This window comes from Lucilia sericata, unplaced genomic scaffold (assembly GCF_015586225.1).
Source record: "Lucilia sericata isolate MDLA Ls3-8-SP2 unplaced genomic scaffold, ASM1558622v1 Contig001398F_arrow, whole genome shotgun sequence".
NCBI classification, from domain to species: Eukaryota; Metazoa; Arthropoda; class Insecta; order Diptera; family Calliphoridae; genus Lucilia; species Lucilia sericata.
In genome coordinates, this window is record NW_023995336.1 from 74,237 (window position 1) to 96,500 (window position 22,264).

General features: G+C 29.9%; 1 protein-coding gene across 1 annotated transcript in view; it reads right to left on the minus strand.

Annotated features, from left to right (window-relative positions):
- The window catches only part of LOC119611247 (kinase D-interacting substrate of 220 kDa), a 59,755-nt gene extending 52,944 nt beyond the window's left edge, over positions 1 to 6,811 (minus strand). Inside the window, 1 exon segment of the mRNA XM_037966768.1 lies at positions 6,188 to 6,811. Coding sequence (XP_037822696.1) covers positions 6,188 to 6,403 — 216 coding nt within the window. The 5' untranslated portion in view covers positions 6,404 to 6,811.
- Between the last annotated feature and the right edge of the window lie 15,453 nt (positions 6,812 to 22,264).

A 22,264-nucleotide genomic window follows, 5' to 3' on the forward strand; every position in this document is an offset into this window, starting at 1 on the left:
TCTAGTCTATAGTCTAGTCTATAGTCTAGTCCTATAGTCTAGTCTATAGTCTAGTCTATAGTCTAGTCTATAGTCTAGTCTATAGTCTAGTCTATAGTCTAGTCTATAGTCTAGTCTATAGTCTAGTCTATAGTCTAGTCTATAGTCTAGTCTATAGTCTAGTCTATAGTCTAGTCTATAGTCTAGTCTATAGTCTAGTCTATAGTCTAGTCTATAGTCTAGTCTATAGTCTAGTCTATAGTCTAGTCTATAGTCTAGTCTATAGTCTAGTCTATAGTCTAGTCTATAGTCTAGTCTATAGTCTAGTCTATAGTCTAGTCTATAGTCTAGTCTATAGTCTAGTCTATAGTCTAGTCTATAGTCTAGTCTATAGTCTAGTCTATAGTCTAGTCTATAGTCTAGTCTATAGTCTAGTCTATAGTCTAGTCTATAGTCTAGTCTATAGTCTAGTCTATAGTCTAGTCTATAGTCTAGTCTATAGTCTAGTCTATAGTCTAGTCTATAGTCTAGTCTATAGTCTAGTCTATAGTCTAGTCTATAGTCTAGTCTATAGTCTAGTCTATAGTCTAGTCTATAGTCTAGTCTATAGTCTAGTCTATAGTCTAGTCTATAGTCTAGTCTATAGTCTAGTCTATAGTCTAGTCTATAGTCTAGTTATAGTCTAGTCTATAGTCTAGTCTATAGTCTAGTCTATAGTCTAGTCTATAGTCTAGTCTATCAGTCTAGTCTATAGTCTAGTCTATAGTCTAGTCTATAGTCCTAGTCTATAGTCTAGTCTATAGTCTAGTCTATAGTATAGTCTATAGTCTAGTCTATAGTCTAGTCTATAGTCTAGTCTATAGTCTAGTCTATAGTCTAGTCTATAGTCTAGTCTATAGTCTCTAGTCTATAGTCTCGTCTATAGTCTAGTCTATAGTCTAGTCTATAGTCTAGTCTATAGTCTAGTCTATAGTCTAGTTATAGTCTAGTCTATAGTCTAGTCTATAGTCTAGTCTATAGTCTAGTCTATAGTCTAGTCTATAGTCTAGTCTATGTCTAGTCTATAGTCTAGTCTATAGTCTAGTCTATAGTCTAGTCTATAGTCTAGTCTATCAGTCTAGTCTATAGTCTAGTCTATAGTCTAGTCTATAGTCTAGTGTATAGTCTAGTCTATAGTCTAGTCTATAGTCTATTCTATAGTCTAGTCTATAGTCTAGTCTATAGTCTAGTCTACAGTCTAGTCTATAGTCTAGTCTATAGTCTAGTCTATAGTCTAGTCTATAGTCTTAGTCTACAGTCTAGTCTATAGTCTAGTCTATAGTCTAGTCTATAGTCTAGTCTATAGTCTAGTCTATAGTCTAGTCTATAGTCTAGTCTATAGTCTAGTCTATAGTCTAGTCTGTAGTCTAGTCTATAGTCTAGTCTATAGTCTAGTCTATAGTCTAGTCTATAGTCTAGTCTATAGTCTAGTCTATAGTCTAGTCTATAGTCTAGTCTATAGTCTAGTCTATAGTCTAGTCTATAGTCTAGTCTATAGTCTAGTCTATAAGTCTAGTCTATAGTCTAGTCTATAGTCTAGTCTATAGTCTAGTCTATAGTCTAGTCTATAGTCTAGTCTATAGTCTAGTCTATAGTCTAGTCTATAGTCTAGTCTATAGTCTAGTCTATAGTCTAGTCTATAGTCTAGTCTATAGTCTAGTCTATAGTCTAGTCTAGTCTAGTCTATAGTCTAGTCTATAGTCCTAGTCTATAGTCTAGTCTATAGTCTAGTCTATAGTCTAGTCTATAGTCTAGTCTATAGTCTAGTCTATAGTCTAGTCTATAGTCTAGTCTATAGTCTAGTCTATAGTCTAGTCTATAGTCTAGTCTATAGTCTAGTCTATAGTCTAGTCTATAGTCTAGTCTATAGTCTAGTCTATAGTCTAGTCTATAGTCTAGTCTATAGTCTAGTCTATAGTCTACTCTATAGTCTAGTCTATAGTCTAGTCTATAGTCTAGTCTATAGTCTAGTTTATAATCTAGTCTATAGTCTAGTCGATAGTCTAGTCGATAGTCTAGCCTATAGTCGAGTCTATAGTCTAGTTGATATTCTAGTCTATAGTCTAGTTGATATTCTAGTCTATAGTCTATTCTATAGTCCAGTCTACAGTCTAGTCTATAGTCTAGTCTATAGTCTACTCTATAGTCTAGTTCAGTCTATAGTATATTCTATAGCCCAGCCTATAGTCTAGTCTATAGTCTAGACTACATTCTAGGCTATTGTCTTGTCTGTCTTGTCTCGATCTAAGTAATAATGACTTTTTTCCACATACCTCTACTTCGGGTGAAGGAGTTTTTAAGCGAGCCTTAAGGATTTTCTTAAAAGTTTTACCATGTGACATCTCCATTTTTAAGGTTTTAAGAGGAAAATTACCACAAGGTTTTTAACTAGATTCACATAAAACACTTTTAGACTTTCACACATTTACAACTGAAACACTTAAGTGGATTATTAGCTAATTTTATTTTTGTTTTATTACAGCAATTAAGGTAGTATTTAATTTCTTTTTAACACAAAAAGGATAAACTTTTTTTTTTAATTATTATTTTTTTGAATAAAACACTAAACGTTAGAAGCCGTGATGTTGTAGTTTTCATATGCACAACAGATGAACTGAAAGTAAAATCTGGTGTGCAAATTAATTTAAAGCATAATTTTTATTATTCTTTTGAACTTTTAAACAGTAAAATAGCCAAACATTGGAATATTAATTAATTTTAGAAAACAAATTTCAGATAAGTAAGGTAAACAATCGATTTAATAGATAATGACAAAGAAATTATATGTTTACTAAAGTAAATAAATAAACATTAAAGTAAACAAAATTACTTCCGTTTTCCCTAAACCACAAAACACACAATTTTAGGTCATTTTATATACTTTATTTAAAGGTTAAAAAATATTTGTTTTTTTTTTAATTTTCTTCTCTAAGCTGCACCAAGAACAAACACTTTACACTACAATTGAAAATTTTTAACTAAAAGATCTTAGATATTTAAAATTTTCTGCGGCAAAAATTCTGTCAATTAAATATACATTTGATATAAAAAAAATAACTTTGTATGTTTTATTGCCGCTAAACATTTATAAACATTTAATAACGTTTTCATTTGTTGTTCATCACGTTAATGATGACGATGATTTGACAAGAATAGTACACAAGTTCTAACAAAGATTCACACTTGAAAGCCATCAAAAAGAAAATAGAAAAAAACTGCCTATATAAACCCGTATAAATGATATCTAATTGCTTATTTACATAAAATTATAAAGATTTTTGTTTTTTTTTTTTTTAATTTATTTATAACTCAAGTCAATTTAAGTGTTTATGATATTGTTAAAAAATAATAAAAATATAGAGCAACAAAAGAGTTGTTGACGATCATTAAAGATTAGTTAATTTTAACATTACTTAGTTGAAAAATCAGTAGAAAATTTATGGCCTACTTTAGGGATGAAATAAATTAATTTACTTGATCGTATAAACAGTGAAGTTCAAAGAAGAATTTATCATTTCCTTAATTCTAAAACTGAGTTCGAACTAATATTAAACTGAGTTAAAACTGAATTAGAAATGAACTAAACTAGAATATAACTAGAACAGAACTAGAACAGAACTAGAACAGAACTAGAACAGAACTAGAACAGAACTAGAACAGAACTAGAACAGAACTAGAACAGAACTAGAACAGAACTAGAACAGAACTAGAACAGAACTAGAACAGAACTAGAACAGAACTAGAACAGAACTAGAACAGAACTAGAAACAGAACTAGAACAGAACTAAAGAACTAGAACAGAACTAGAACAGAACTAGAACAGAACTAGAACAGAACTAGAACAGAACTAGAACAGAACTAGAACAGAACTAGAACAGAACTAGAACAGAACTAGAACAGAACTAGAACAGAACTAGAACAGAACTAGAACAGAACTAGAACAGAACTAGAACAGAACTAGAACAGAACTAGAACAGAACTAGAACAGAACTAGAACAGAACTAGAACAGAACTAGAACAGAACTAGAACAGAACTAGAACAGAACTAGAACAGAACTAGAACAGAACTAGAACAGAACTAGAACAGAACTAGAACAGAACTAGAACAGAACTAGAACAGAACTAGAACAGAACTAGAACAGAACTAGAACAGAACTAGAACAGAACTAGAACAGAACTAGAACAGAACTAGAACAGAACTAGAACAGAACTAGAACAGAACTAGAACAGAACTAGAAAACTAGAACAGAACTAGAACCAGAACTGAACTAGAACTGAATTAGAACTGAATTAGAACTGTACTAGAACTGTACTAGAACTAAACTAGAACTGAACTAGAACTGAACTAGAACTGAACTAGAACTGAACTAGAACTGAACTAGAACTGAACTAGAACTGAACTAGAACTGAACTAGAACTGAACTAGAACTGAACTAGAACTGAACTAGAACTGAACTAGAACTGAACTAGAACTGAACTAGAACTGAACTAGAACTGAACTAGAACTGAACTAGAACTGAACTAGAACTGAACTAGAACTGAACTAGAACTGAACTAGAACTGAACTAGAACTGAACTAGAACTGAACTAGAACTGAACTAGAACTGAACTAGAACTGAACTAGAACTGAACTAGAACTGAACTAGAACTGAACTAGAACTGAACTACAACTGAACTAGAACTCAACTAGAACTGAACTAGAACAGAACTAGAACTGAACTAGAACTGAACTAGAACTGAACTAGAACTGAACTAGAACTGAACTAGAACTGAACTAGAACTGAACTAGAACTGAACTAGAACTGAACTAGAACTGAACTAGAACTGAACTAGAACTGAACTAGAACTGAACTAGAACTGAACTAGAACTGAACTAGAACTGAACTACAACTGAACTACAACTGAACTAGAACTGAACTAGAACTGAACTAGAACTGAACTAGAACTGAACTAGAACTGAACTACAACTGAACAACAACCGAACTACAACTGAACTAGAACTGAACTAGAACCAAACTAGAAATTAACTAGAATTGAAAAAGATCTGAACTGGAACTAGAATTGAACAAGAACTAACTCTTAATTAGGGAATAGTTATTATATTAAACAAAAAGAATTGACATTTATGACAAAAAATTGTGGAACTACCTAAAATAATTTCACTCGCTTACACTTAAATCGTTTTAAACTTGTCATACATTAGTTCTCAATTAGTTATCGCTATATCTAATATTACAAATTCGCAACTTTATATGATGATTATTCCCACATTTTATCTTCATACTTAATACTACCGTTTAGTACTTTAGTACCAATACAAATTCACCTGTTTTGTAAGATAAAAAAACATACTCCCTCTGAAGTTTATTCATATCATGATCAATTCGTGTGCATGTAAATTCTATAAATTATATATTTTACATACAACCCGCAATTATCAGTTGAAATGTTACACTGATAATGTGCAGATAATGAAAACTAAACAAAATTAAACTGAAATACGTTGAGCTAATAAATTATCTTAATAATGAACAAATTAAAAGACACATTATGTCGGTGCGCTACGATTAAAAGGGGGTATTCTGAAATTAAAAATTTTTTCGTAGAGTTGGTAATAACACGATTTTGTCAAAGTCCAATAATAAACTGGTGTAATTGACTAAGTTATAGTGCAATGATATTTAGATTTAGATATAGTGCAATGATATTTAGATTTCACTTTCTATTAACCCTACAATTACTAATGGGTCTTCTTATAAAAGTTGATTCCTGAACGGTATAATCCGATAAAAAATGTGGTTTATAGATAACGCATAAAGTATGTTTAAATTTGATATCTTTGTTTAATTTTCGTGTCTTAAGTGTGCCAAATTTAAGATATATACATTAGGGCGGCCCCAAAAAAGTTGGCAATGTATCTAATTAAGCAACATTGTAATTTTTCTTTGAAGAATCATGAGGACCTTCTATCTACACAAAAATATTATAAAATTTTTCGCAATAAAAAAAATTTGTGATCCGAATCTTAAATATTATGATGTCTAAGAGACTTTGAAAGCGATCTTCAAAAAATTTTTATTAATCCCCTCAAAAATTAACACCAACCTAATATACACATGCGTACGTAAAAATGACATATATTATTTCCAAAAACAAACAAACATAATACCTGCAAAGAACTGCCGGGTTTTGAAAATGAATTACGTAGAAAACCAAATGGAAATAGACTACCATAACCTGAAATAGAACCACGATGTCCCTGTGCTGTAGGTGAAGAATTATTATTAGCGGCTGCAGCAGCAGCAGCTGATGTTGAGGCTGGATTTAGAGGTGACATTTCGGAATAGGCACGGCCTACTTGAGCCAATTTTGGTGTTTTACGCATTTTGATAAATTATTTTAAAAAATTTTAACTTAAACACATAACACTAACTGTTTTTATATACATAACTTTACAAATATTTAACTTTTTTCTATTTTAACTTTAGAATTTTTTTCTATTATGACTTTCAAAGCCATTTTTTACACACACACTTAAATGTCAATCACATTTTTAATCTTGTTAATTAATTACTAAATATGTTTTATTTATTATTATTATTTTGTCTAAACAAAAACCGATTTTTGTTATTTTCTTAATATTTTTTTTTTTTATTTTTTTAATTCACAATTTTATTTAAAAAATTTGCAATCTCGTGTTTTCTGTTCATTTTCTTCTTCCTACTTTTCTCTCACTCTCTCTGTTTCAGATTAGTAACTAAACAAGACTGTGTTTGATGATAGTCATATAAATAAAATTAAAAAAATATATTTTATGATGACTCTAAATATTCATACAATGATTAATATTAACCCTCTACTAGGTACTCTGCATACAGTGTTGGGCAAATTAATAGAGATAAGTAAGTTAATTTTATGAGTTTGGAAATAGTCTAGTCTATATCATTAACTGTAGTCCTGTCTATAGTCTGGACTATAGTTGTGTCTATAATCTGAAGTCTGAAATCTGAGTCTAGTCCATAGTATGGACTATAGAATAGTCCATATTATGGACTATAGTCTAGTCCATAGTCTGGACTATAGTCTGGACTATAGTGTAGACTATAGTCTGGACTATAACCTAGTCTATAGTCTGAACTATAATCTAGTCTTGCACATTCTCTACTATATTCTAGTTTTGCATATTCTGAACTATAGTCTAATCTATAGTATGAACTACAGTCTAGTCCGTAGTATGGACTATAGTCTAATCCATAGTATGGACTATAGTCTAGTCCATAGTATGGACTATAGTCTAGTCCATAGTATGGACTATAGTCTAGTCCATAGTATGGACTATAGTCTAATCCATAGTATGGGCTATAGTCTAGTCCATAGTATGGACTATAGTCTAGTCCATAGTAGTCTATAGTATGGACTATAGTCTATAGTATGGACAATAGTCTGGTCCATAGTATGGACTATAGTCTAGTCCATAGTATGGACTATAGTCTAGTCCATAGTATGGACTATAGTCTAATCCATAGTATGGACTATAGTCTAGTCCATAGTATGGACTATAGTCTAGTCCATAGTATGGACTATAGTCTAATCCATAGTATGGACTATAGTCTAGTCCATAGTACGGACTATAGTCGAGTCCATAGTAGGGACTATAGTCGAGTCCATAGTAGTCTATAGTATGGACTATAGTCTATAGTATGGACTATAGTCTAGTCCATAGTATGGACAATAGTCTAGTCCATAGTATGGACAATAGTCTAGTCCATAGTATGGACTATAGTCTAGTCCATAGTATGGACTACAGTCTAGTCCATAGTATGGACTATAGTCTAGTCCATAGTATGGACTATAGTCTAGAATATAGTCTAGACTATAGTCTGGACTATAGTCTTTTTTATAGTCTTGACTATAGTCGTCTAGTCTATAGTCTGAAATATAGTCTAATCTATAGTCAGGACTATATTCTATAGTCTTGACTATAGACTGTTCTATAGTCTTGACTATAGACTGTTCTATAGTCTTGACTATAGACTGTTCTATAGTCTTGACTATAGACTGTTCTATAGTCTTGACTATAGACTGTTCTATAGTCTTGACTATAGACTGTTCTATAGTCTTGACTATAGACTGTTCTATAGTCTTGACTATAGACTGTTCTATAGTCTTGACTATAGACTGTTCTATAGTCTTGACTATAGACTACTTGACTATAGACTACTTGACTATAGACTGTTCTATAGTCTTGACTATAAACTGATCTATAGTCTTGGCTATAAACTGATCTATAGTCTTGACTATAGACTGATCTATAGTCTGGACTCTAGTCTAGAGTATAGTCTAGATTATTGTCTGGACTATACTCTGGGCTCTAGTCTAGTCTATAGTCTAGCCTATAGTCTGTACTATAGTTACATTTAGAAAGTTAGAAGTCCTTCCAAATACTTTCTAAACTCTCATATATAAGTTTTTAAGCCAAGAGGTCCTTCGGATCCCTATTATTCTTACCTGTACTGTAAGTAGTACAAAATAGTAAACATAATATAGAGTAATGTAGTAAGTATAATATAGAGTAAGTTGTCATGAATGTGAGAAGTTTTATTTTATTGTTATTGTGTTTATATTACTGTTATTTACAGTGATGAGTCATTTGGTACACTCGTACATACTCATTACAAATTAAGTACCAACTTTCGTTTTTGGACATTTCAACTTCTTAGAGGTCATATTATAGTCCAGTTTATAGTCTAGATTTTAAAATTCACAATGGGAACATATTGTAAATAACTATGTATATTACACTTTGAAATATTTACATTTTTTTTATAAAATAAGCATGTAGTTTTTCAAAAAAATATTGAACGAAAACTTTCTATAGGTACTTTTTTATTCATTATTAAGCTTGGTGGTACTTTTTATAATAATCCATCACTGCTTCATTCCATATTGTTTAAACATAATCTTAATAAAACTAAAATAAATTTAGTTTAATTTTTCTTTTTTGTTAGAGATGGTAGGTAGTTATGTTGTTTTTTTATTATTATAAAATAACAAATTAAGCATTTAGTTGACAATATTAAAAAACTGTGTTTGCATACACAGTGTAACAGGTATTAAAACTTACAAAAAAAATTGCTGATAAATATAATAAAATTCGGATAGATAGTTGATATAATATCAATATTTTTAAGTAAATAATAAAATCGGTATTCATAAACGATCAATAAATACGGTTTATAATAGGAATTTTGTAAGAATAATAACATCATGAATACGATGAGAGTGAGAAATTTTTGTTTCTACAAATATTTGTCACCCTATTTACATTACTCTCAATTGGTAGTACTCATATAACGGTTATTTAAATGAAGCAAATAATACAATACCATTTTGTTATTTGAAATGAATATTTGCTATGACGAATATTAAGTAGTTCAATGTGATTATTTGCAAGCCCTTATGAATAGACATTGAAATATGAAACAAAATTTTTTCATTGTCTCCCTATTACTTTTACATCTTACTACACAATATTTGGGTTAATATACGTTAAGGCTAATGTTTGTAACATACAAAAATATTGGGTCCTGTCTATAGTCTTTACTATATTTCTGCCTAGAGTCTTGACTATAAATCTGCCTATAGTCTTGACTATGGATCAGTCTATAGTCTTGACTATAGATCAGTCTATAGTCTTGAGAATAAAACTGTCTATAGTCTTGACTATAGGTCTGTCTTGACTATATTTTTGCCTATAATCTTGATTTGCCTAAAGTCTTAACTATTGATATGCCTAAAGTTTTGACCATAGACTTGACTATAGTTTAGCCTATAGTCAAGACTATGGATCAGTCTATAGTCAAGACTATAGATCAGTCTATAGTCAAGACTATAGAACAGTCTATATTCAATACTATAGAACAGTCTATATTCAATACTACAGATCAGGCTATAGTCAAGACTATAGATCAGTCTATAGTCACGACTATAGAGCAGTCTATAGTCAAGACTATAGATCAATCTATAGTCAAGACTATAGATCAGACTATAGACCAGTCTATAGTCAAGGCTGTAGATCAGTCTATAGTCAAGACTATAGATCAGTCTATAGTCAAGACTATAGATCAGTCTATAGTCAAGACTATAGATCAGTCTATAGTCAAGACTATAGATCAGTCTATAGTCAAGACTATAGATCAGTCTATAGTCAAGACTATAGATATTTCTATAGGCAAGACTATAGATCAGTCTATAGTTTTGACAATAGATCAGTCTATAGTTTTGGCTATAGGTCAGCCTATAGTCTTGACTATAGGTCAGTCTATAGTCTTGACTATAGGTCAGTCTATAGTCTTAATTACAGATCAGTTTGTATTCTTGATCAGTATAAAGTCTTGACCATATATCAGTCTATAGTCTTGAATATATATCAATCTATAGTTTTGACTATAGATCTGTCAATAATCTTGACTATAGATCAGTCTATAAACTTGGCTATAGATCAGTCTATAGTCTTCACTATAGATCAGTCTATAGTCTTGACTATAGATCAGTCTTGGCAACATATTAGTCTATAGTCTTGGCAATAGACTATAGATCAGTCTATAGTCAAGACTATAGAACAGTCTATATTCAATGCTATAGATCAGTCTGTAGTCAAGACTTTAGATCAGTCTATAGTTAAGACTGTAGATCAGTCTATAGTCAAGACTATAGCTCAGTCTATAGTCAATACTATAGATCAGTCTACACTCAAGACTGTAGATCAGTCTATAGTCAAGACTATAGATCAGTCTATAGTCAAGACTATAGTCAGTCTATAGTCTTGACTATAGATCAGTCTATAGTCTTGAGAATAAAACTGTCTATAGTCTTGACTATAGGTCTGTCTTGACTATATTTTTGCCTATAATCTTGATTTGCCTAAAGTCTTAACTATTGATATGCCTAAAGTTTTGACCATAGACTTGACTATAGTTTAGCCTATAGTCAAGACTATGGATCAGTCTATAGTCAAGACTATAGATCAGTCTATAGTCAAGACTATAGAACAGTCTATATTCAATACTATAGAACAGTCTATATTCAATACTACAGATCAGGCTATAGTCAAGACTATAGATCAGTCTATAGTCACGACTATAGAGCAGTCTATAGTCAAGACTATAGATCAATCTATAGTCAAGACTATAGATCAGACTATAGACCAGTCTATAGTCAAGGCTGTAGATCAGTCTATAGTCAAGACTATAGATCAGTCTATAGTCAAGACTATAGATCAGTCTATAGTCAAGACTATAGATCAGTCTATAGTCAAGACTATAGATCAGTCTATAGTCAAGACTATAGATCAGTCTATAGTCAAGACTATAGATATTTCTATAGTCAAGACTATAGATCAGTCTATAGTTTTGACAATAGATCAGTCTATAGTTTTGGCTATAGGTCAGCCTATAGTCTTGACTATAGGTCAGTCTATAGTCTTGACTATAGGTCAGTCTATAGTCTTAATTACAGATCAGTTTGTATTCTTGATCAGTATAAAGTCTTGACCATATATCAGTCTATAGTCTTGAATATATATCAATCTATAGTTTTGACTATAGATCTGTCAATAATCTTGACTATAGATCAGTCTATAAACTTGGCTATAGATCAGTCTATAGTCTTCACTATAGATCAGTCTATAGTCTTGACTATAGATCAGTCTTGGCAACATATTAGTCTATAGTCTTGGCAATAGACTATAGATCAGTCTATAGTCAAGACTATAGAACAGTCTATATTCAATGCTATAGATCAGTCTGTAGTCAAGACTTTAGATCAGTCTATAGTTAAGACTGTAGATCAGTCTATAGTCAAGACTATAGCTCAGTCTATAGTCAATACTATAGATCAGTCTACACTCAAGACTGTAGATCAGTCTATAGTCAAGACTATAGATCAGTCTATAGTCAAGACTATAGATCAGTCTATAGTCAAGACTATAGATCAGTCTATAGTCAAGACTATAGATCAGTCTATAGTCAAGACTATAGATCAGTCTATAGTCAAGACTATAGATCAGTCTATAGTCAAGACTATAGCTCAGTCTATAGTCAAGACTATAGATCAGTCTACACTCAGGACTATAGATCAGTCTATAGTCAAGACTATAGATCAGTCTATAGTCAAGACTATAGATCAGTCTCTAGTCAAGACTATAGATCAGTCTATAGTCAAGACTATAGATCAGTCTATAGTCAAGACTATAGATCAGTCTATAGTCAAGACTACAGATCAGTCTATAATCAAAACTATAGATCAGTCTATAGTCAAGACTATAGATCAGTCTATAGTCAAGTCTATAGATCAGTCTATAGTCAAGACTATTATACATCAGTCTATCTATAGTCTTTTATTTTGGTTACATATTTAAATTATAGCGCAATAGATTTGTGTGTTTGGACATGTATATGTGAAAAATTGTCTGGTAGCCCTATTTTGAGCAGCCAAGTAATGTAATAAAATATAAAGCATAATTTGGGGCTTACGAAAATTAATTTACATATAAACTTATTCCAAAAAAACAAAAATAAAACTTTTAAAAGAATTAACTTTTACAATGAAAAAAACCGCCACCTAAAGCTCGACCAAGACACGCGTACATTATATACATATTTATTTAAACTAATTAATTTTATGATTAAATATTAACAAAGATTATTAAAGAAAATACACTTTCAATTTCAATTACTAATAAAAAAGTAAAACAATAAAAAAAACTTTTAAAAACACACATTTTTTTATTTCAAATTAGAATAAATAGTTGCCAAAAAAAAAACTTTAGAATAAAAACAACGGCGACAACGACAATAAAATGAACAACATGAGATGATGACATTGGCCTTTGAAAGAAGGAAGCAGCCAAGATTTCTTTTTATTCTAAATAGCAACAATATTTAGAATTAATAAAAAATGACGTTATTTTAGAAAAAAAAAAAAAAAATACAAATGAAAATATTTAAATTTACAAACAAACATTTTTCTTTTTGTAGTTGTTTTTTAAGCGGCATTTAGTAACATAATTTTAAACAAAAAAAAAAATAGTTGTTAAATGTGAAATTAAAAATAAATTTGCGCTATATTTGTACCAATCGTGCAGACATATTGGCAATGATTCTTATATATGTATATATGTATGAAAAACGGTATATAATATATAGTTTTTATTAATTTTCGTCTGCATATGTATGTTATATTTTATTGTTTTTATTTTCTTTTTTAGACATTTTATTTAAAGGTCATTGGGTCCATAATTTGTTAAACAAAATTTAATATTTTTTTTTTTTTTTTGAGAATTTTTTTTACAAAGAATTCATCATTAGATTTAATGAAATACATATTCCCATTTGTTAAGTTAAGAATGCTTATTTGCTTTAATAATTTAGCACAAATAACAAATGTTTCTTTTGTTTTGTTATTGACACACTTGAAAAATATTTCAATATTAAAAAAATATGACTAACTTGACTTAGATATATATTTCCATATAATTTAAATATTGTGCTAATTTGTTTATAATTTCATTGTCATTTGCAAAAATTTTTAAAACCATTTATAACCATTACTACAGACTTGACCAATTTATAGTCTTTACTATAGATATCTGATCAGTGCATAATCTTGACTACAGATCAGTCTCCAGTCAATACCTTTGACTATAATCCATATATCTATAGTCTCTAACATAAATCATTCTATATATGACTTTAGTACAGTCTATACATAACTATAGATCAGTCTATATTGTTAATTATTAATCAGCCTATACTTTGACTATAGAATAGTCTATAGTCTAAAGTCTCGCCTACGGTATCAGACTATAATCTCGACTATAGAAATGTCAGCAGTCTTGACTATATATCACTGTATGAACTTAAATATAGATTACTGTATAGTCTTGACTATAGATCATTCTATAGACTTGACTATAAATCAGTTTATAGTCCTGATCAATCTATAATCTTGGCTATAGATCAGTCTAAAGTCTTAACTATAGATCAGTCGATTACACATCAGTCTATATTATAGACTTTAGATCAGTCTGTTGTCTTGTCTATAGATCAGTCCATCAATCTAGGGAGCAGTCTATAGCCTTTATTGTCAACCAGTCTGTAGTCTTGACTATAAACGCGTCTACAGTCTTACCTATAGATCAGCTTAAGTCTTAACTATAGATCACTCTATAGTCTTGACTATTGATCAGCCGATAGTCTTGAATATTGTTTAGGCCTTGCCTATAGATCATTCTATAGTCTTGACTATTGACCAGTCTATATTTTTAACTATAGATTATTCTACAGTTTTGACTATTGATTAGTCTATAGTCTTGAATATTGATCAGTCTATAGTCTTGACTATTGATCAGTATATAGTCTTGATTATTAATCAGTATATAGTCTTGACTTTTGATATTTTTGACTATAGATAGATAGTCTCCATTATTAATCAGTCTAGTGTCTTGACTATAGATCAGTCAATCTGTCTTTGAACAGTCTATAGTCATAACCATAGACCAGTTTATAGTCTTTACTATTAACCAGTTTATAGTCTTTACTATAAACCAGTTTATAGTCTTTACAATAAACTAGTTTATAGTCTTAACAATAAACGCGCCCATTATGATGACTATAAAAGCGTCTATAGTCTTAACTATTGATGAGTTTATAGTCAGACTATCATCATAACTATAGAACTGCCTATAGTCTTAAGTATAGATCACTGTATAGTCTTGACTATAGATCATTCTATAGTCTTGATAATAGATCAGTATATAGTCTTGGCAGTAGATCAGTCTTAAATCTAAACTATAGATGAGTCAATATGTTTGACTATTGTTCTGTCTATATTCTCTATAGTCTTGACTATCGGTCATTCTGTAGTATTGAATATAGTTTTGGCTATAGATCAGTCTATAGTCTTGACTATAGATCAGCCTATAGCCTTCAATATAGATCAGTCTATAGCCTTGACTATAGATCAGTCTATAGTCTTGACTATAGATAAGTCTATAGTCTTGACTATAGATCAGTATATAGTTTTGGCTATAAATCAGTCTATAATCTTAACTACAGATCAGTCTATAGTCTTGACTATAGATCAGTCTATAGTCTTAACTACAGATCAGTCTATAGTCTTGGCTATACATCAGTCTATAGTCTTAACTACAGAGCAGTCTATAGTGTTAAATATAGAAAGTCTTGACTATAGATCAGTTTATAATCTTGACTATAGGTCAATTTATAGTCTTTACTATAGATCAGTCTATAGTCTTGACTAGAGATCAGTCCATAGTCTTGACTATAGATCAGTCTATAGCCTAGACTATTGATCAGTCTATATCTTAACTATAGATTAAAATATAGTCTTGACAATAGATCAATCTATAGTCTTGACCAGTGATGCCAGGAGATTTTTTTCAGAAATCCCTACGCTTATGAGAAAAAATCCCTTTTTTCCCTACACCCACTTTTTATTTTCCCTACATTTTTCCCTACACTACTTTTTTCCATTTTTTTTCAAAGTTTATCTTAAAAAAATACAAAAATAACATCAAAAACTAAAATATTAGCTCCGTTTTATAATATACATATATGTATGTATTTTGTTTAATTTTTGGGAATGCAATTTCTAGAATTTAAATTTTTTTTCTTTCAATTTTACATCATACAAATCTTCCAACCCTGACTCTTCAGTTAAGATTAAAAAAAAAACAATTGAAAGATTTATGGCAGTGATAAAAATTTATTTTATGTGCCTCCAACAAAAAAATTTTCATAAAATTAATATTTTAAATAAGGTTTACTTTTGCGTTTACTTTTTGCGGTTTACTTTTATAAATTTTCAGAACATTAAATTCATTTTTTCAATCCTGAGTTACTGCATTAAGCCCCCGACTACTCTATCTATAAGGAGTCAGAATATATCGCCCTACAGGATTGGCATAATCCAAAAAGTCGTTTCAAGAAAAATGGATATGAATATTTAATGACATTTAACTATTTTTTTAATAACTTTTAAACAAATCAAGGGGTTTTAAAAATCCAGATTCAGATAGTTGAGGTTAATATGTTTCTCATCTAAATTGAAATTAAATTTTTAGTTGTCTAATATTCACAAAAACGTGGGTTTTAGTTTTTACGTTTACAAAAAATCGATCTCATCGAAAATAATAGACATATTTGAAATTTCATAAATCTATATGAAAGATTTTAGTATGTCGCATGTTTTGAAGACCTTAGTTCAAGAAAGCCGAATTTTGGATTATGCCAGTCTTGTAGCGATATGTAGGTACATTTATTGTAGAAATTACAAGCGGAATTTTTACTAACGATACACTTAAAACTGATTTAATTTTTAATTTAAAAGTTTAATACATGAAAGAGTATATTTTTAGTTGTTAAAAACTATGAAATTGAAAAATCCCTACAATTTGACAATAGTAAGAAATCTTTCCCTTTTTCCCTACATGTGAAATTTTTGAAAAAAATCCCTACAAAAAGGGAAAAATCCCTACACTTGGCATCACTGGTCTTGACCATAAATCAATCTATAGTCTTGACCATAGATCAGTCTATAATCATGACCATAGATCTGTCTATAGTCATGATTACAGATCAGTTTGTCTATATTTATTTATATATGTATTAAAAATAATTTTAATAACAATTTCACTAAATAACATTCGCCAGATGTTCAAAATTCTTTAACAAAATCCAACTAAAAATTAGCATAATTATCACTATGACAAAAAAATTAATATAAACTAAACAACTTGTATATAATTTAATTTATTATTTTATTTAACAAATAACCTATAATATCAATATATACAATATTAATCAAATAAAATATCTCAATTGTATATAAGTTATTATATATGGTGGATATACAGAAAATAATAATGAAAATTATTAAGCAGATGATTGTGTTGATTGACAAACAAATATGGGTTTAGCATATTGCAAAAAGATTTTTGAATATAAAATATATATTTCCACATTTAACTTCTTCAAAAAGTGTTCAAATCTGATATTGCAATTTTTTCTTTAATATTATACTTTATGCATAATCTCCTATAGGTATACTTTACAACGTCTTGGACTCTCTAAGACTAAGAGATTATCCAACTCTGAAACTGAAATTGTTTAATTTTCGCAATTTCCCCACTGTGCGTCATTCACTAAAAATTTTGATTATTAAGAAAATATTTACGATAAACTAAACGTATTGTTGGAACCCACTGTTGTAAAATAATTCCATTAAAATATTTTGTTTATCATAAATCGCAGTGTTTTTTTAAATATACATTTACTTTGATCACTCGTATTTTTTTATAATTTTTAAACAAAGAATTAAACAAATATAAACTAGAAAAAAACTCACAATCTGTGTTGAAGCCAACGATGATCTTTTTCCGGTTGTTGGACTAGTTGTGGCAACTGGATGCATCGTATCTAAAAAATACGATATAGAATAAACCGGCACATTTTCCGACATTTTTTAATTGATGTAAATTTTTGATTTACAAATAATTAACTTTGTGTAATATTACATAAAATGTTACTTGTAATATAGAAAAACAAATAAACAATTTAAAATATTTTATAAAATTTTTTTACAAAAAAGAAACTGCTTTTGCTTCTATTCAACAAATTGACTTCATTGAGATTCAAAGTGTGGAGAAAAACTAAAAAAAATCTTTACTCTGGTTTTATAAGTGTTATCTTCTTCGGCTGCTGCTGTTGTTGTTTTTTTTTTTTTTTTATGTAATAAAATGAAATTGTTTATAATAATTTGATATCTAAAGTATAGTACTTCTCCTTCTGCCAAGCGATAATGCACGAATAATGGTTACTTTACGATTGCTAATTTTGTATTAACGTTTATATCTTATTTCATTTTCGCTTTTTCAAAAACATTTTTCCCCTTTTTCCAACCAGCAGCGGGTGGTTTTTATTATTTAGTTTTTCAATTACTTCTGTCTCTTCTTTTCTATAATTTTTTTATTTATCTTTTGCTGTTTCTTGATAAAAATGATATTTTGATTATCATAAGAAATTAGTATCAATTTAATTGATTGACCAGCAACGAACGACAACAATTCACTTAGTAGTCTACATACTTGTCGCATACAATTTGTATCATATTTCTTTTTGTGATGAAATAGGAATTTTATTTAATTATTAGCAGAATCAATTTTATAAATAAATATTTATTTGATTTTCAATTTGTTAATATAGACGGCAAAAACTCAAGAGTAAGTTGGAATTTTTTTATATTAAAATACTTGAATGAAAGTTTAATTTTTATAATAAAATATTTTAAATTGTGTGAAAAGTTGTTGACAAAAATATTAATGGTATTCAACATAAGAGGCAATTTGAATAGCAAAGATATGTAATGCAAAGTTTTTGTTTACACACAGTCTATAGTTTGGACTATAGACTATTCTATAGTTCAGACTATAGACTGTTCTATAGTTCAGACTATAGACTGTTCTATAGTTCAGACTGTAGACAGTTCTATAGTTCAGACTATAGACTGTTATATAGTTCAGACTATAGACTGTTCTATAGTTCAGACTATAAACTGTTCTATAGTCCAGACTATAGACTGTTCTATAGTTCAGACTATAGACTGTTCTATAGTCCAGATTATTGACCGTTCTATAGTCCAGAGTATAGACTGATCTATAGTCCAGACTATAGACTGATCTATAGTCCAGACTATAGACTGTTCTACAGTACAGACTATAGACTGTTCCATAGTTCAGACTATAGACTGTTCTATAGTCCAGACTATAGACTGTTCCATAGTTCAGACTATAGACTGTTTTATAGTCCAGACTATAGACTGTTCTATAATCTAGTCCAGACTATTGACTGTTCTATAGTCCAGACTATAGACTGTTCTATAGTCCAGACTATAGACTGTTCTATAGTCCAGATTATTGACTGTTCTATAGTCCAGACTATAGACTGTTCTATAATCCAGAATATAGACTGTTCTCTAGTACAGACTATTGACTGTTCTATAGTCGAGACTATAGACTGTTCTATAGTCCAGACTATAGACTGTTCTATAGTTCAGACTATAGACTGTTCTATAGTTCAGACTATAAAATATAAACTTTTATTTATTCCAGACTAGATACTGTTCTATAGTCCAGACTGTAGACTGTCCTATATTGCAGATGATAGCCTATTCTATAATCCAGACTATAGACTGTTCTATAGAGAAGACTATAGACTATTCTACAATCCAGACTACAAACATTTCTATAGCCCAGACTATAGGCTGTTCTATAGTCCAGACTATAGACTGTTCTATATTCCAGACTATAGACAGTTCTATAGCCCAGACTATAGACTGTTCTATAGTCCAGACTATAAACTATTTTATAGTCCAGACTATAAACTATTCTATAGTCTAGACTATAAACTATTCTATAGTCTAGACTATAAACTGTCCTATAGTCCAGACTATAGACAGTTTTATAGTCCATACTATAGGCAGTTCTATAGTCCAGACTATAGACAGTTCTATAGTCCAGACTATAGACTGTTCTATAGTCCAGACTATAGACTGTTCTATAGTCCAGACTATAGAGTGTTCTATAATCTAGACTATAGACTGTTCTATAGTCCAGACTATAGACTGTTCTATAGTCCAGACTATAGACTGTTCTATAGTCCAGACTATAGACTGTTCTATAGTCTAGATTATATACTATTCTATAGTCCAGATTATAGACTGTTCTATAATCCAGACTATAGACTGTTCTATAGTCCAGACTATGAACTGTTCTATAGTCCAGACTATTGACTGTTCTATAGTCCAGACTATAGACTGTTCTATAGTCCAGATTATATACTATTCTATAGTCCAGATTATAGACTGTTCTATAATCCAGACTATAGACTGTTCTATTTCCAGACTATAGACTGTTCTATAGTCCAGAATATAGGCTGTTCTGTAGTCCAGAATATAGGCTGTTCTGTAGTCCAGAATATAGACTGTTCTATAGTCCAGACTATAGAGTGTTCTACGGTCCAGACTATAGAGTGTTCTATGGTCCTGACTATAGAGTGTTCTGTGGTCCAGACCATAGAGTGTTCTAAAGTCCAGACTATAGACTGTTTTATAGTCCAGACTATAGACTGTTCTATAATCCAGACTATAGACTGTTCTCTAGTCCAGACTATTGACTGTTCTATAGTCCAGACTATAGACTGTTCTATAGTCCAGACTATAGACTGTTCTATAGTCCAGACTATAGACTGTTCTATAGTCCAGAATATAGATTGTTCTGTAGTCCAGAATATAGACTGTTCTATAGTCCAGACTATAGAGTATTCTATGGTCCTAACTATAGAGTGTTGTATGGTCCAGACTATAGACTGTTCTATAGTCCAGACTATAGACTGTTCTATAGTCCAGACTATAGACTGTTCTATAGTCCAGACTATAGACTGTTCTATAGTCCAGACTATAGACTGTTCTATAGTCCAGACTATAGACTGTTCTATAGTCCAGACCATAGACTGTTCTATAGTCCAGACTATAGACTGTTCTATAGTCCAGACTATAGACTGTTCTATAGTCCAGACTATAGACTGTTCTATAGTCCAGACTATAGACTGTTCTATAGTCCAGACTATAGACTGTTCTATAGTCTAGACTATAGACTGTTCTATAGTCCAGACTATAGACTCTTCTATAGTCCACACTATAGACTGTTCTATAGTCCACACTATAGACTGTTCTATAGGCCAGACTATGGACCGTTCTATAGTCCAGACTATTTTTTATAGTTCAGACTATGGACTGTTCTTTATAGGCACTATTCTATGGTGAAATCTATAATCTTTATAGGCACTATTCTATGGTGAAATCTATAATATAGTCCAGACTATTTCTTAATACTTATTGCACAATAGCACTATCAATTGTATTCCATAGCTGGAACATTCCATTAATTATAATTCCATTAATAATATTTGTTTAACATGCTATGATGTATAAAATTATTAACTTTTTAAATAAATAAAATTTTATTTAAAGTCATTGACCCTTTTTCATAATTGTTTACATCAATATCTTCAAGGTCATGTTAAATGTTGAACATAAGTATTAGCAACTGTCTATTTACATGTAATATTATTAAGATGTAATACAATTTATTTTTTCAAACATTTACACAAACACACTGCGGTTTAGTAATCACAGTCGAGAAAGCTATTAGATTCCCAAAATGGAAATGTTGAAAACTTCTTGATGAAGTAATATTAATTAGATTTTAGGAATTATAGCCAACATTTATATCCCCTATAATGTATTTCAAAATATTCTATGGGATCTATAAAACAAATTCAAAGTGAACAATAAACATTTAATTAAAATCGATGAAAATGATAATAAAAAAGTTTCTAATCAAATACTTATTTCCTAGATTAGCTCACGAAATCTTTAAGAGTTATTGGTTATACTAATCTTTTTAAAGAAATTATTGTCTTACCCAAATAAAAACAAATATTCAAGCAGACGCCACGGTTCCACTTATAATAAAATTGATAAAGAATTTTGTTTTCATAAAAAATCTTTTTGATCATCTAATGAAATATTGCCAATATAGTGATAAGAAAAATTGTTTAAAGAAAAGTTTAAAATTTTTTTAAATAGCAACACTGTACTTCGAATAAAAATAATTAAAACTCCCACAATAATCCACACCCTTGTTACTTTGGTATTTTGTCAATATATGATAAGATAAAATTGTTTTTAATGTTGTAAACCTTTTAAATAAAACATTTATAAAGATGTCTTATGTATATTTGACGTATAAATAAATATTTAAAATTTTTACAGCTTTATTTTCATTGCCAACTATCAAAAACTTCTATAAATGTCCTTCAACTAGAGCAAGTATCCTTTAAAACGTGAAATCAGTTATAAAAATCCTTTTAGAAATGAAAAAAATAATAAAAAAAAAATACTAAAAATAATAATCACGTCATTTTATTGCTCTTGAGAAAGTAAGGAGAAATAATGAAGTATGTACAACTATAAAATGCGTCTCAAGGATATTTCCTTAAACATGACATTCAATATACATATTCAATGTCTATGATGACAACTTTTTAAGGAAGTAAGACGCCCCTGTTTAAATATTTAAATAATATATTTTATATATATGAAAAGG